We start from the raw sequence: 14,597 nt of genomic DNA, 5'->3' as shown, positions 1-14,597 counted from the left end.
ATGAAGTTTGATGGATTTGTTTTTAAGGTCCCACCACAGGATTTCAGTCATGCTGAGGTCTGGACTTTAACTAGACCAGCACCTTGATTCGTTTCTTTTTCAGTCATTCTGTAGAATTTTTGCTGCAGTGCTTGGGATCATTTTCCTGTTTCATGAATCGGTTTAGGCAAGTTTTAGCTGTCAGGAAAATGGCCTCATATTTGATATGAGTTTAGTACACTTTGGTATACAGAGTACTTCTTGTGTTCAGTGTTTGTAGTGTTTGTGTTTGTCCTGATATCATGTGTTTGGTTTACTTCAAACATGTTGCTGTGCACTATGGACAAAGATCTACACTTGGGCTTCATCTGAAATTGTTCCAGAAGTCGTGTTGTTTGTTTAGATGTAGCTTTGAGAGCCTAAGCCTTGCTGCCATGTTTGTCTAAGAGAGAAGAGGCCTTCTCCTGTCAACTCTTCCAACCAAGCTATATGTGTTCAGTCTTCTTCTAATTGCTCTGTCGTGGACTTTACCATTTTAAATGGTAACCAGGGCCTGTAGACTCTGCAATTAAACTCTTGGATTTTTTCCAGTTACTCTGAGCACTGGACAATCTGAGCTTTTTGGTGAATTTATTGGGATGTCCAATGTTTTGGAAAACTAGCAGCTGTCCTGGATAGAATGAGCCTTATAACTGTTCACAGATTGGTGGACAGCAACAGTTGCTTGGCATGGTGTTAACACACACCTGAATGACCCAGACCAGCAAACCACCACAACGTCTGCTTTTATGGAGGTGCTCACGCTTACTGATGATCAATCAGCTGCATTTGATTAGCAGCACAAGGCTGCTACTTGCCCTCTTAATTCCTATGGAAAAAGTAAGGATGCATTTAGTTTTTCAGCACGTTGCAGAGTCCTGTGAAAACTACATCCACAGTAAGGAGACACTAGATCAGGGGTCCTCAATCCCAGTCCACGAGGGCCGGTGTCCCTGCAGGTTTTAGATCACACCTAAATCACATGATTAGTTCATTACCAGGCCTCTGGAGAACTTCAAGACATGTTGAGAAGTTAATTTATCCATTTAAATCAGCTGTGATGGATCAAGGACACATCTAAAACCTGCAGGGACACCGGCCCTCGTGGACTGGGATTGGGGACCCCTGCACTAGATGAACAAAACTGTCTGAGAATATTGAGAATATTTGGGTTTTGGCACATGTACTCAGTAGGATCTAATAAACAGATCATCGCAATGAAGTGCTACCCGCTGGAAACAAAGACCAAAGTATTTGGTTCGTCTGTGTGGGACTGATGAAGTGTTCATTATCACAAAAATGTCATTTCATCACATTGCATTCAGGTGGATGGGAGTTGGCACCAGCCTGCTGATATTTACAATCAGTGTTTCTGAATGAGGGAAGGGGGTGCATCCACTTGGAGAAAATTTGATTAAACAGGTGAGCACCAGTAATTGCCTTGGGTGAGGCCTTAGGGGAAATAATTTCACAACTAAACGGAATTAGTGAAGAAGGAAGTGCCATGGAAGGACACAAAAGAGAAAGCAACAGAGGGTGGTTTATGTTCAGAGAGGCTGATAAGAAGATGGAAAAACAAACAATATTGCAGTTTAACAGCATGTTTACATGTTAATAACCTGCTAAATTTCTGTTTTTATCACCAATTTTAGTTCTCCAAAATGCCTTTACTCTGAAGGCAATAATAAAAATGAAAAAATCATCATAAAGTTAAAAATAGAAAGTGATTCTGAACAGCTGGGCAATGCGAAATGAGGTGCAGAGAGAAACATAAAAAGTTACATATCAATATTCAGTTTTGGGATTCGTAGCTTCTGTTTTGCTCAGACTGCACCCACCTTACATGTATAATCCATACACTGCCTAATTTATTTATTACATTCATATAGCCTTAACCAGAGCCTTTAATTCATACTTCAGTGGGGAAACAAAGAGACCCTGCAGAGGCAGGATGACCAAAGTTCATTAGGCAAATAGCATGAGTCCAAATGGGGTAAACACAACAGGAGGAACAATGAGTAAAGTGTACACAGGGCACTTTGGGAGATAACGATTTAACAGACTGAAAAAACACTAAGGAGAGGAGCATAACAACACACAGGAGACACTAATGAGAGCAGGAAAATGAACACAGGAGGGAAGTACAAACACAGTGAGAAAGACTGAAGGAACAAAGACAAAAAATAGGAATTTAAAATTAGCCAGAAGGGCAGAAAAACAAGTCCCGTATGTGAGTGACTGCTGTCTGGGGTTGTTTTACGCTACGCCTTTAAGCACTTCTTTTACCAAAATACTCAGGTACTAATGAATGCATTGGGGGGCTATTTGGGGTTCAATATTTTGCCCAAGGCCTTTTTGTCATGCAAACTGGAAATCAAAGCACTGATGATTGAATTGGTAGATAACCTGCTCTATGTCCCAGGCCACAGGCTCCCCCTGAGGTTCTGGCTTCTTCAGGAGTATCCTGAACTACCATCAGGCAGAGTTATGCGTGTCTGTAACAACATTACCCTGGCCGTGCATGTCAAAATCACATGAATGCCACGATCCACTAGCTCTGGTTCAGCTAACAGAAAATAATTACAACTCCACTTCATGAATTTCTATTTCTCATCACTGTAAAGACACCTTTGATTTCCTCTGTGCTGATTTTTACCTGATCTGTCTTCTGTACGGGAATAAGCCGCAGACACGCCTAAAGAGCTCTCCAATTAAGAAGAGCTTTAAGGTGAGTCTGAGCAGCTGACAGCTGCTGGGAGCACAGCGTCTGAGACAAGAAATATGCTGTAAAAACGTTTCATCACTGCTGTCTTTAAGGCATAGACCAAAGAAAGTGAACACAAGGCATCCTTTAAATGTTAGAATTTAACCAACATAAACAGTTTCAGTCAAATAAAAAAAACTAGAAATTCTCATGAAATTATTCACAAATTACAGATGTAACCCACAACACTGCAGACACATTAGAGGGATCAAACGAGCAGCCAATAATCAGACTGAAATGAAATCTTAGCGTGTAAAGTTAATGAAGCTTTAGTGAGGCTCAATTTTTAAAAGCCATGTAAATGAACAGCCTGGGACTGCTGCAGTAGTCGAATCTGACTCTCACCTGCGTGTAATGAGAGCTGTGTTTGGACCAGCTCCTGTCCCTCCACGGGGACAGAGAACATGCAGCTGTGGGGTCATTCCCATTTAACAAATGTCGCGGCGCAGCGACCTGAGCAGCACCTGTAATTAACCGAGCGTGTTTGGTGGCTGAGTGGCCTCAGCGGCGAGGCGGGGGGATGACAGCAAGTGTATGATGACGGCCATCTTCATTTAGGGACAGTGTTAGCATTATTAAGATGCTGTTAAGATCAAGGAAGTGGGACAGAGGATGAGGGAACGTGGTGGGAAAATAGAAGAGAGAAAGAGAGGATGGGGACAAAACACATAACAGCAGTTAAAAATAAAAAGATACACACAGATATACAAAACACTGGGAGCAAAAAGATGTGATGGCAGATGATATGCTCAGTGCATCATGGGAAGCGCTCCAGCAGCCTAAGCCTATAGCAGCATGAGTAAGGGGATGTTTCCACAGCAGTGGTGCCTGATAGCTGAAGGCTCTGCCTCCCATTCGCAAACTCTAGAAGCACAAATAAACCTGCAGTCTAAGAGAAATGCTCTGTTAGGATAATATGGGATCTTTAAAATATGACAGAAACTGATTATCCAGGAGAAAGGTTTTAAATTCAATTCTGGACTTAACAGGATGCCAGTGAAGAGAAGCCAGTATGGGGGAAATGTGGTCGCTCTTTCTACTCTCTGTTCAGGAGCTTTTAGTTACTCTGAGATGGGGTGTTTCTGATTTTGGAAATATTGCACGATTTTAAATGTATTTTTGATAGGAAGCATTTTTCATGTCTGCGGCTCTTCGGGGAGAACCCGGACATCCAAGTAAATTGGGTCTTTCAAAGAAGTGGTAGTAAAGGTGGTAATCCGTGCCAAGCAGCACGAATCAGAATATTAGAGATGACTATTTCGCAAACTGCTGTGAGATTGTGTTGAACTTGATAACCTGTTGGTGATAATCTCATGTTAACTCTACATGCTGCAGCAGATATTGGATACTGAGGAGCAAAGTCATGGTTTTCCTGTTATTCTCTTCCCATGTGTGCTGTACTCTCCTCTTTCTGTCTTTATCTGTCTTTGGGTTACTTTATGTTTTACGTCATCGGTTTGTTTTCTCGTGTGACTTCAAAATCAATGCCCAGCTCACATTAACTTTAATCTGTGATTGTATGCTTTCAGATTTGCATCACTGAACTGTGGTTTTAAGCTATATTTTACACAGCATCCTAACTTTTTATTATTTTGTCTTTTCCTTTGATCTCGTCGGATTATTTGTTTGCCTTTCATGTGCTTTCTTTACTTGTTTCCTGGTTTCTGTTTTTACCTTTTGTAGCTGTTTTCTTGGACTTTGGTTCATCAGTTTATTTTATTCTAAATTCTGGACCACGTCTGTACCTTTGTGCAATCTCCAAACACAAACAGCTGTAAGTGGTTAAAATTTCTTCTGGAAACCTAAAATAATAATACTTAATTTTTAAAGCAGCTTTTTATGTTTTTGGCTTTAAGGAAAAAACATGCAAAGCTGTCTCTATTAAGAGAAGCAGAGACATATGTGCAATTATGCATCTATGGAACAGCACAGACAATCTTTCCAGCACTCCCTGTTGTTTAATCAACATTTTATAATATACTGAAACAGAATGGAATAGATGCAAGTCGTAGTTACTGCTTAACCCTGATCCAAATATATAACAGGCGCATTGGTTAGTCAAGCACAAACCCCGACCTGCAGACCTATTATCAGCATTGAAGGAAATGATCTTTGGAGAAGCTTTGGAAAAGTGAAAAATCCCACCGGGCAACAGAACCTTTCTCTTGTGACTGTGATTACACACCTGAGAGAGTTTTTAAAAAACAGAGAATACAAAGGGATCGAGAAAGCCCGAAAAGAAAAAGGGATTTGATTTCCAGCAGTATGCCTGAACATGTGGATCCACTGGGACCCCGGGTTATCCGGCACTGTTCAAGAGGTGCAGTGAGAGCTACAGAGACAGAGATTTCCACTTGAATGAGGGAGAGAGCACCTCATCTAGCTGTAGGGGAGGCAGTGGGTAGCAGCTCACTGTGAGAGCAGGGATAAAAGTCCAAGCCAGAGGGGGGGTGCTGGGGGTGGAGTGAGACCGCACCGCAACAAATCAGGATTCAGATTTGGGGGGAAAAAAACTGAGGATTGTAGTGGGTTAAGGTCGTAAACTAGGCTTCATGACTTAATTGGATAGAATAGCAAAATAGTAATGTAATAGTAATATAATGGTTCGCTATCACACACACACACTCCAAAGGATGTATGAGCAATTACAGGGTTCAGTTTCTTGCGCCAGACTGTGAGGAGCCAGGAATCAAACCACCAACCTTTGGATTAATAGGTAATCTGCTCTCCCCTGTGGCTCAGCAGCCATTGACTCATGAGTCATCTGAAACAGTGGAGGGGAGTTTCCACAGCAAGCTCCTCCTGTGTGTGTCTGGGTTTTGAATGCTAGTTACTCAGAATCTGATGGATTCATAAAACTTAAAGTTTAAAGCCCAGATTCAGGGTTCCTGCGTGGTCTGCAGGTTCTTCCCAGACTATTAAAAAAAAGGTGCTGCTGTTGGTTCCTTCAGCTTCTCCTCTGCTGCAGAGTCCATGAGAGTCATATATCTGCTTAAAAAGGCAATATTTGCTAAGCAGATGATGAATTGCTTTTGAACGAAATGCCACAGGGAGTTTGCCACACTGAGGAGCCAGTGTGACCAGCTAACTTACTTCCACCTATAAACACTTCTGCAGTAGACCCTCAAGAATAAAGTGCACAGTAAAAGTTTTACAGGTAGCATAGCTCCAGAATGCAAAACGTAACACAACAGCAGCAATTAGACTTTCAAAGCGATAAGTATTTTTACTCTTTAGTAAATATGTATATGAGGACGAATCAGTCAGGGGTGAACGGTTCTGAATGTAAGCAAAGAGTGTTTCGAAATCATATGATGCTTTACAAAATGTATCAGAAGAGAGAGATTTTCTGTAAAAATGACATGGGAGCTTGAACAAAATAGAGATTCTGACATATCTTTTTCAATATGTTACATCTAGTGGAGGTTTGTCAAACTTTGCACTGCCTATTTTTGCCCCAAATTTTGGTTGAGTGTCTTAAGACAGCTTTTTGCAGCTTTACTGAAATTTTGTTCATCAGTACAGGCTTAGAAGCTCGTGGAGGGATGGAACACGGTGGCCTTAATTGCAGCTTTGTAGCCATGTAATTTGTTGGTTTCATTTGCTAGTCAACCCATTATTTACTCTCTTTTAAATTGCAAGGGCAGAGGAAGCTGTGTTTCATAATTACATGACGGAACCCATAACCACCCAGTGATGCCCGTAACAACAGTGCAATAATGAGAGAGTGCGGGGCTTACCAAGATCGAGATGAATGCTGGGAACGAAGGAGTTGAGAAAGAACATGAAGATCACAACGCCAAGGACGGACACACACTTCACCAGCAGAACTTTGTCAGTAATTCTGTGCTGCGTAGGAGGAAAATGTATTTTTTGTGAATGGTGGAAAAGCTGATGTTATCACAAGAATGACAGGATTTGTCTTAAACGAACTTTCAAAGACTAGACCTACTTCATTACTGAGATTACATCAATGCACCAGTCACAGTGATTGAGGAAAATGTGTGAGGTGAAGAATCAAAGCCTACCTTCTTCTGCAGTTCTTGGATGTTTTGCTCCCAGTTCTTATCCTCCTGAGAAATTTGTCTGTCAGACACAACAACATTTAAATCTCACATTAGGCAAATGCACAGTGCCAAAAAACAAACAAACAAAAAATGGAAAAAGTATCATCTCATAGAAACAGGGTGCTTATTTTTAGCAGTTTATAACCATATGCTGAGCGTTGTGTAGTGTGAAGGATTTATTTCTGCATTTCCTGCCCTTCAAAATTTGTATTTATTTTCTGTAATTGCTATGATGGTCCGGAAAGCAGGCACAGAAAAATAGGAACAGGAAAAAAACAAACTATTTCTGGACTGAACTGAACATGTCATGCTTGGTGCCATGCTTGTGTTTTAAATAATTAGAGGGGACCTATTATGCTCTTCTCCAGCTCCATATTTCTAATGTTGGGCTGCTAGAGTTTACAGCTTTGTGTGATTCAGAATTAGGAATAATCCTCATTTGTTTGAGCTTGGATTTGGAGCAGCACCTAGTTCATCCAGTGTCTGAAAAAGATGTTTAAGCTCCTCCTTCCTTTAGCTAACTTTCTTCCGATATATTGATATTGCACAGATCCAGGAGCAGTCTGAAGTCTGAGCTTCAGGGTCATGGGTCTAACATACATGCACTGACGTTAGGGAGACACACTTCTAGATTTATACTTAATTTCAGAAGTAAAAACAAATGCCGTATTTTTCGGACCATAAGATGCACCGGATTATAAGGCACATTAAGCGAAACAAAACAGTCAGATAAGTCAAACTTTACTCAATTCATTATACTAATATAGCTGTGTCGCTAGCGATCACGTAGCACATCATTATATACCAGCTAGCCCAGCTTCAGTAACGCTACAAACGTCACTGCTGTTTAGTTTTCTATCTTCATTCATGTTGGAAGTGATAGCAGAGCTGTACATTTTAATTTTTTCAGGAATCTCTCAGTCAGAACATGCAATATCATGTTTAGGTGGAAACTAGCGTGCTAACTTCCTGCTAACTTCTAACTCAGTTAAATTTAATAAATTCTGTTTTCATGGATGCCTGGATGTTAAACTTAATTGTTACACCTGGCAAAGTAGCAACGCTGATTAAAGATGAAAGAATTTAGACAGTTTTTAACTCTCAGTGATGCCGTAGTGTTCGTTTGACTTGGGGCCTGAAGCGGATGGAGTTTGGACTCAGATTACTCCACGAGGCTCCTGAGTACAGTAGCCATAACGCTCCGACAATCCATCAAGCGGTGTGGCTTCGTAGCTTACCAAAGTCAGACTAAAACATTTTTGACAGATTTCTGAGCGGCGTGTACTACATAAAATCCATTCGAGGTCTGTAAGCACAACCAGAATTCATACATAAGGTGCACCGGAATATAAGGCCCATTGTCAATTTTTGAGAAAATTTAAGGATTTTAAGTGTGCCTTATAGTGCAGAAAATACTGTAACAGTGGAAGTGGAACGTGCAGTTACAGTGTTACTATTGCATGCAAGAGTTTTATATGATTGCTACTTTGTAACCGACCACACATCGCGGTGCTATCGTGGCTATGTCACATTTCTAGCCTTTAATGAGCCTTTTCCTTTTTCCTTTGCTACTACAGCGGCCCCTTGTGGTCAAAGTCAGTCTTATTCGTCCGTTTTCTTGGTGGTCTCGATGTGTACACCAGCCAGGTTGCGTCAGTGACGTGTGTCATCATCCCAGGTCTTTTGTTTAGTTTTTATTGAGTTCTATCGAGTTCTTCTTGTGTTCTGTCACCTGTTATTATACAGTGGAACCCCGACTTACGAAATTCATTTGTTCACAAAGTATTTGCAGTGTGTGCTTTCAGTAATCACACCAGCCATGAATTCTCTTGTTAAATCATGTATTATTGATTAGTACTGATAACTGCATCTAGTGAAAAGATCTGTACGAAGCAATATACAGCAGGTTGGCTTTTGAAAAACGACATTAACAGTACAGACAATGTGATTCTTAATGTTCTGTGTTCTTGTGCTTTCTTTAACCTTTGGAAGGTCTTCATCATATTTCGCAGCAGACTCTCCAGGTTGAGGACTTTTTGCATTAAAAGACATTTCACAGCTGTCTCCTCTCGGCTGGCGGGGTTTATGCGCTGAGCCGTTTGCCTCCAAACCAGGATCTCATGCTTGAGTTCTGCAGGGCAAAGAGAGAACGGCACCTGTTCAGTGCATGTACGACACACAGACTTCAAAGTTACAGTGATGAAGCTCAGCAGCAAAATGCAGTACGCTTATAACGGATATTTGTCTGGTAATATCTTCTACAGCTGAGAGAACATGGTGATGTTTTCAGTCAATATGCTCAATATGTGAGCCCCCACAGAGGGCCTAATGCAGCCTGGCGATGGGTGCATTGACCAACCCAGGAACCGCCAGTGCTCAAACACAGATACAGCCTGAGGATATGGGACCCTTATGTAGATATCAGTAGGTGCCATCCTTTTTCAGGAAGGTTGCTAGGTGACCATAATAGGATCTAAGCAGTGCAGGGGGAAAGAGGAAAAAAAACCATTTCCTGTTAGCAAATCTGCACAATTACCAGCCGTGGTGGGGGGTTTGAGCTGATCCAGCCACATGCACTCTTAGCAAGACCAGGCTGGCAGGAGAAGAAGAAGAAACTCCACGGGGTCAGATTTAGGCCAGCATCGAACGGTCACCGTGGTGATGGGTAAAAGCTTGCTTTAGTTTGCCCGCTGCTCAGTGTGACAGAACAGCTCCGAACAGTCGGTGTTGCTCACAGCTTAAATGTGAGGATTGTGGTGACCACTGAGCAGCCTCATGGTCTCTGCTTCAATCATCCCATGCTGGGGTCATCTCAGAGGGGGGAAGTCTGATAGTGTGGGTAAACAATGATAGGAGGCGACTGTGTTTCCGGAAGAATTCTTAACAGTTTCAAACAAATATATTTTTTCTTTTATTGTTGTTGTTGTGTTTTGTTTTGTATGCTTATTATCTATCTCCCCAGAGTCTTACAAGCCAGATCTACAGTAAGACAGAATGATGGAGGACAGTCATGCTCCAAACCACCACAGTCTGTCATCCTTTCTCTCTCTCTGAACATTGTTCCAAGTCTTCAGGGATGGCCAAATCATTTTCTTTCCTGTTGCTGGATAATTAAGAAGATACATAAAAGGGCTGCGGTACACCAGATTAGATGAATAGTTTTTTAATAGAAAAGAAAGGAGTCCCGTGTCGCTATCAGGCTGCTCTCTGGATGAGTGAGTCTGTTCACTGCCAACTAGTCAGAGCAACTGAACATCAGAGTAAAGGGGTTTTCTCACATGAGCCATGTGGTGTCGGACACACTGTGAGTCACCAGACCCTCAAGGGATGTTAGCTGGTGAAAAAGGAGATAAAGGCATTCTACCCCAGTAAATGATGTCTGAGTTAGGTTATCATCACAAATACTTTTGAATTTTAAAGGTCAAAAAGTTAGTTTTATCAAATTAATTGTAAACTTTGTTCACCAAGAGGCCCAAACTTTGGCATCGAGGCTCTGAGCTCATGTTTCCACTGCTGAATCCCGTGCAGGTGTGTTTTTAGAGTTTCTTTAATCTGCCTACATTTGAAGAGCATCTGCAAGCCACTTTGCAACGCATCTTCACCCCACTTCATGTCAAACCTTTATACTGCTGCACTCCCCACCTTCATGCTCACGCATACACATGGAAGGGTCCCACAGCCCTATCACCAAATATACCGTTATGTGAAAAAGTTTTTCACAGGTTTCACAGTAGCTTGTAGATTCAGCTTTAGTTTTCTTTTTGTTAACTTTAATACTTAGCATGCTAACGCTTGGGGTTTTTCCAGTTTCTCTGAGCATTGCACGGTCTGATCTTGGGGCCGTCCACTCCTCGGAAGATTTTGGAATCATGTTAACAATCCTGAACACTCAAGAGCAAAAAACTGCACAATTTTTGTTTTTACAGAGGTGTTCACATTGTTGATGATCAGTTAATCAAGTGCATTTGATGAGCAGCACCTGACTTACCCTCTTATTCCCTATTCAAAGAGTAAGGCTTTACCTGCAGAGAGTCGGGAAAACTTTCTTTTTCACATATAAATGACTGCAGAGGAAAATGAGCATCTTTCAACTGTAGTGGTCCCAATTGAGGTAAAAACGTTGAAGACAGAGGTGGTGGATGGTGGTGGAAGGCAGAGATGGAGGGCAGCAGCACTGCCACTGAGGCTTTTATATATGATGTGAAGATATTGAAGAATGTTACACCTGCATGATGGGCAGCTTGGTTTGACTGTCGAACTGGATCACAGGCTTTGTTCCAATTATAAACTTTTTTTTTTAAAACCTTGACTGATGTGGAAATCTGTATCACCCGGCTCTGAAGACTACTCTTCAGCAAGAAGTATGAATATTTTACAATTCCACTCCCTTCTCAATAAGGCGAACACAGTACTTTTTTTGGTTATTTTGTATGTTTTTGTTTTTTGTTTTTAGTATAAAAAGGAACAGGGAGTTCTGTCCTGTGTTCCTAAATAACAGACCTCCAGGAGAGGCTCCATTGAGCATGACCTTTTCAGACCTCTCCAAATTAAGTAACCTACTTTAAATAATAAAATTTAAAAAAAATCCCGCACACACACAACCATGAACTATTACATCACGCACACAGAATCTTTTTCCAGCAATATATGATCCAGAAATGTAATATCGGAGATGGCAGAGATAACTAACAGTGTGAGTGGAACAGTGTGGAAATTGAAAAAGTGAAAACTGAAGGCAGCACGCATCTCAAGTGGAAATTAGAGGGATGAGGCTGTAATGCCGAGTTAATTATGTTTGTGTGAGGCCAGTGCATTGCCTGAGAAGGTTTATTGGGAAGCTATTGTGTGCAAAGATGTTATTGGGAGTTAATACTCTTCTTAATAATACTCAAAAACCATCACAAATGATTTCAGGTTGTGCTGTATCCAGCAGGTAACTATATTTTTTATAACTCGAGTCCACTCAGCTTAATAACAACCTAATGATCCATCTAAAAAAATATTTTTCATGTAGAAAAACATAAATTAACCCAAAAAAACTACTTTTTAAACTGAATAAATGTTATACTCGGACATGTGACATCACCATTTTGATTGTTTGAAACCATGTTTGACCATAATCAGTGGATCTGACTGAGAAACAGAGGGATGCTGGTAGAGTAGCATCTTGTCAGTCAAAGCTCCGCCCTAAGACACCACAAATTTTATCATCTTTTTTTACTCTACTGCAAACATTAGAACATTAGAGCCAGGATTCATGAAATTTAACTTTCTTACAGTGTTTAAAAAATTACAAAATTACATGTAATTATATTAGTTAGAATTTTTTGAGTATAGGTGTCACCCTCAGCAGTCTACAGGATTAGAGTATCAGTCTATGAACAAAGCAGTGCTACTTACCAACTATTTCAATGGACTCTTTGTTGTAAAGTTTTTTGTTCCAGTAGAGCATCCGCAGGAAAGGAAATGAGGTAAAAAGGACGAGGCATATTCCGAGGAACATGTAGCCTGTGAAACTGGCAAAATCAATCCCCTGTAGGAAACATAATGAAAATGTGTTAGACATTTGCCGTCTGGTCGAATTTCACCCAAACGTGACAAACTGAGCCTGGGCTTAGGCAAAAAATGTGTGCATGCAGCGATGGACTTTTATGGAGAGACACAGTGTGAAAAAAGTCGTGTGGTGTTCTGAGGAAAGAAAACTCAGAGTTCAGGAAAGCAGCTACCTAAAGTGTCCTCCCACACAAGTGCATTATAATGATGTCAGACTATGTTCCTTACTATATAAAGGGCCTTGAGAGCACTGAACTCTTGAGGATAGCAGGAGGTGCATTCACACTCCAAACTGTAAGTATGAGCCGCACAGCGTACCTGGAATTTTTGATTTAAGAGCGAAATGACACAGAATTTGATTATTGCACACAAATCGGTGCGATCTTTCATGTTCTGTCTACACTCTCCTTTGTAATTCCTGCTGCTCTATTTTCCTCGTCGCTTCAGTTTCCCACGCTGTCAGATTCACTTCACTCATCAGCCTCTGTTCCCCGATCAACCCTCCTCCTTCCCGTCTCCACCTCACTCACTGCATTTCACTCTTTATCTCCATCAGCCATCTGCTCCACCACCTCTAGCCACTATCTCCTGCCTTCATTTGGGATTCTGCTCACTGATGGTCCTCTCATGTGACTCCCAAAAAATACATTTTTGGGATAAAATTTTCCTCTTTTCTTCCAAATGGTCTCTCCCTGTTGTAAGGAAACTTAAAGTGACAGAAAAACAACAAAATATAAATAAACACTTGGGTGTTTCTCATTGAGCAACATTTAAAGACACTGCAAGTAGCTCACGCTGCCTTTATTTCACATGCTTTCACAGTATAAAGAACAAGTTTCAGATATTCAGTGATAAAACTGGTTAATAGTAAAAGGGTGATGCAACTAAACATGAGTGGAAGTGTCTGAATTATTAAACAGCAGATTTAATCCACATATTCCCTTTGGATCACAGAGTTAATTTTGTCACTTGTAGCACATCCCGGCTACATCCTGGTTTATGCGCACCCCCATGGAGACCTGCTCTCCATCTGCAGTGACCTGCAGGGCAGCCTGGTGGACTGAGAACAGCTGCTTGCATGAACCTGCTGTTTATGAAAAAAATTCACAATTCCTGTTAAAATCTCGGTTTCAGCGATGAAACTAAAAGCTGAAGAATAATAAAATGTTGTGTGCCCGCAGCCTAATGAATACAATATGTGCTTGCGACGGTCACAAGACCAAAAAGAGAGAAACTTAAACTTGTTGATGTGATTGTATTTCTGTTTGCAGCCATAAACTGCGACCCCAGTATGTCCATATTTCAGAGCCAATGTCAACGATTCTGGTTGGAGGGGATCCAATTGACAAGGAAAGTCCCTCTGTGAAATGATACCAGAGTTTTCATATGCACAATGGTACCTTGGATTGTAACAAGCTAAAGAGACGGACACTGTGATGAGGAGCAGAACCTAAACTCATACACACTTTACGGACGTGCCTTTCTTTCCATCTCCAGATCCCTAAAATCCCTTCGCCACATTCAAGCCAGCAGGCAAACTAACTAACGGGTAAGCAGACCGCGCACGCACAAACAAGCTGTGCTTATCGCGGGCCAGACATGACTGAACGAGTGTGCCGTGGCTGTAACCCTGCAGTTCTGTCACCTGGGAAATGGAGCCAAGACAAACTGGACAATGGGCTGTGGAAACCTGGCGCTACAGGAGCTACAGTAACCCGGAGACCACATACTGCTCGCGTCGGCAAAGGCCAAAATGTCACATGCACTGAACAGATGTCACATCAAGCAGTTGTGAAAATGTCATGTCTTGTAGAGATTTAGCATCATGCTCCTCTGAGTATACAAAGAGTGAAGGTTATGAGAGGAACATGCAAGTCAATGCCCTTTTCAGACAGCGACACTCTGCTCAGTAAAATGTTGTCACTGCTGTTTCAGCTTTGTCCAAACTTGTGCAACAGATGACAACTTGTGTCTAAGTGGGTTTCCAAAAGGCTCAGGTAATGAATAATGGCTGGATTTTAGTTAAGCCAGAACATGGATCATCATAGAATACAGATCAACTTGACAAGGCAGTACTGGTGTAGTACTGGGACTGCAGACTGTGGCAGCTTTTCACTGGGAGTGACCAGGATGGAAAAGATCATACATCAGAGGGACAGCTGAACCTGAAAGTTATTGGATGTTTCTAAAAGTTA

The 14,597-nt window shown here is 41.4% G+C and overlaps 1 protein-coding gene across 1 annotated transcript in view; it reads right to left on the bottom strand.

Moving 5' to 3' along the window:
- The window catches only part of oca2 (oculocutaneous albinism II), a 53,641-nt gene that overhangs the window by 15,858 nt on the left and 23,186 nt on the right, over positions 1 to 14,597 (bottom strand). Inside the window, exons 15-18 of the mRNA XM_005727140.1 lie at positions 12,250 to 12,382; positions 8,833 to 8,980; positions 6,811 to 6,868; positions 6,523 to 6,631 (exon numbers count right to left, since the gene is read on the bottom strand). Of these exons, the coding sequence (XP_005727197.1) occupies positions 6,523 to 6,631; positions 6,811 to 6,868; positions 8,833 to 8,980; positions 12,250 to 12,382 (448 nt within the window). The remainder of the gene's footprint in view (positions 1 to 6,522; positions 6,632 to 6,810; positions 6,869 to 8,832; positions 8,981 to 12,249; positions 12,383 to 14,597) is intronic.

Source organism: Pundamilia nyererei, unplaced genomic scaffold (assembly GCF_000239375.1).
Source record: "Pundamilia nyererei isolate P.nyererei 1_Seehausen unplaced genomic scaffold, PunNye1.0 scaffold00023, whole genome shotgun sequence".
Lineage (NCBI taxonomy): Eukaryota > Metazoa > Chordata > Actinopteri > Cichliformes > Cichlidae > Pundamilia > Pundamilia nyererei.
The sequence above is the reverse complement of the archived record's forward strand: the minus strand, read 5'-3'. Positions and strand labels throughout refer to the sequence as shown.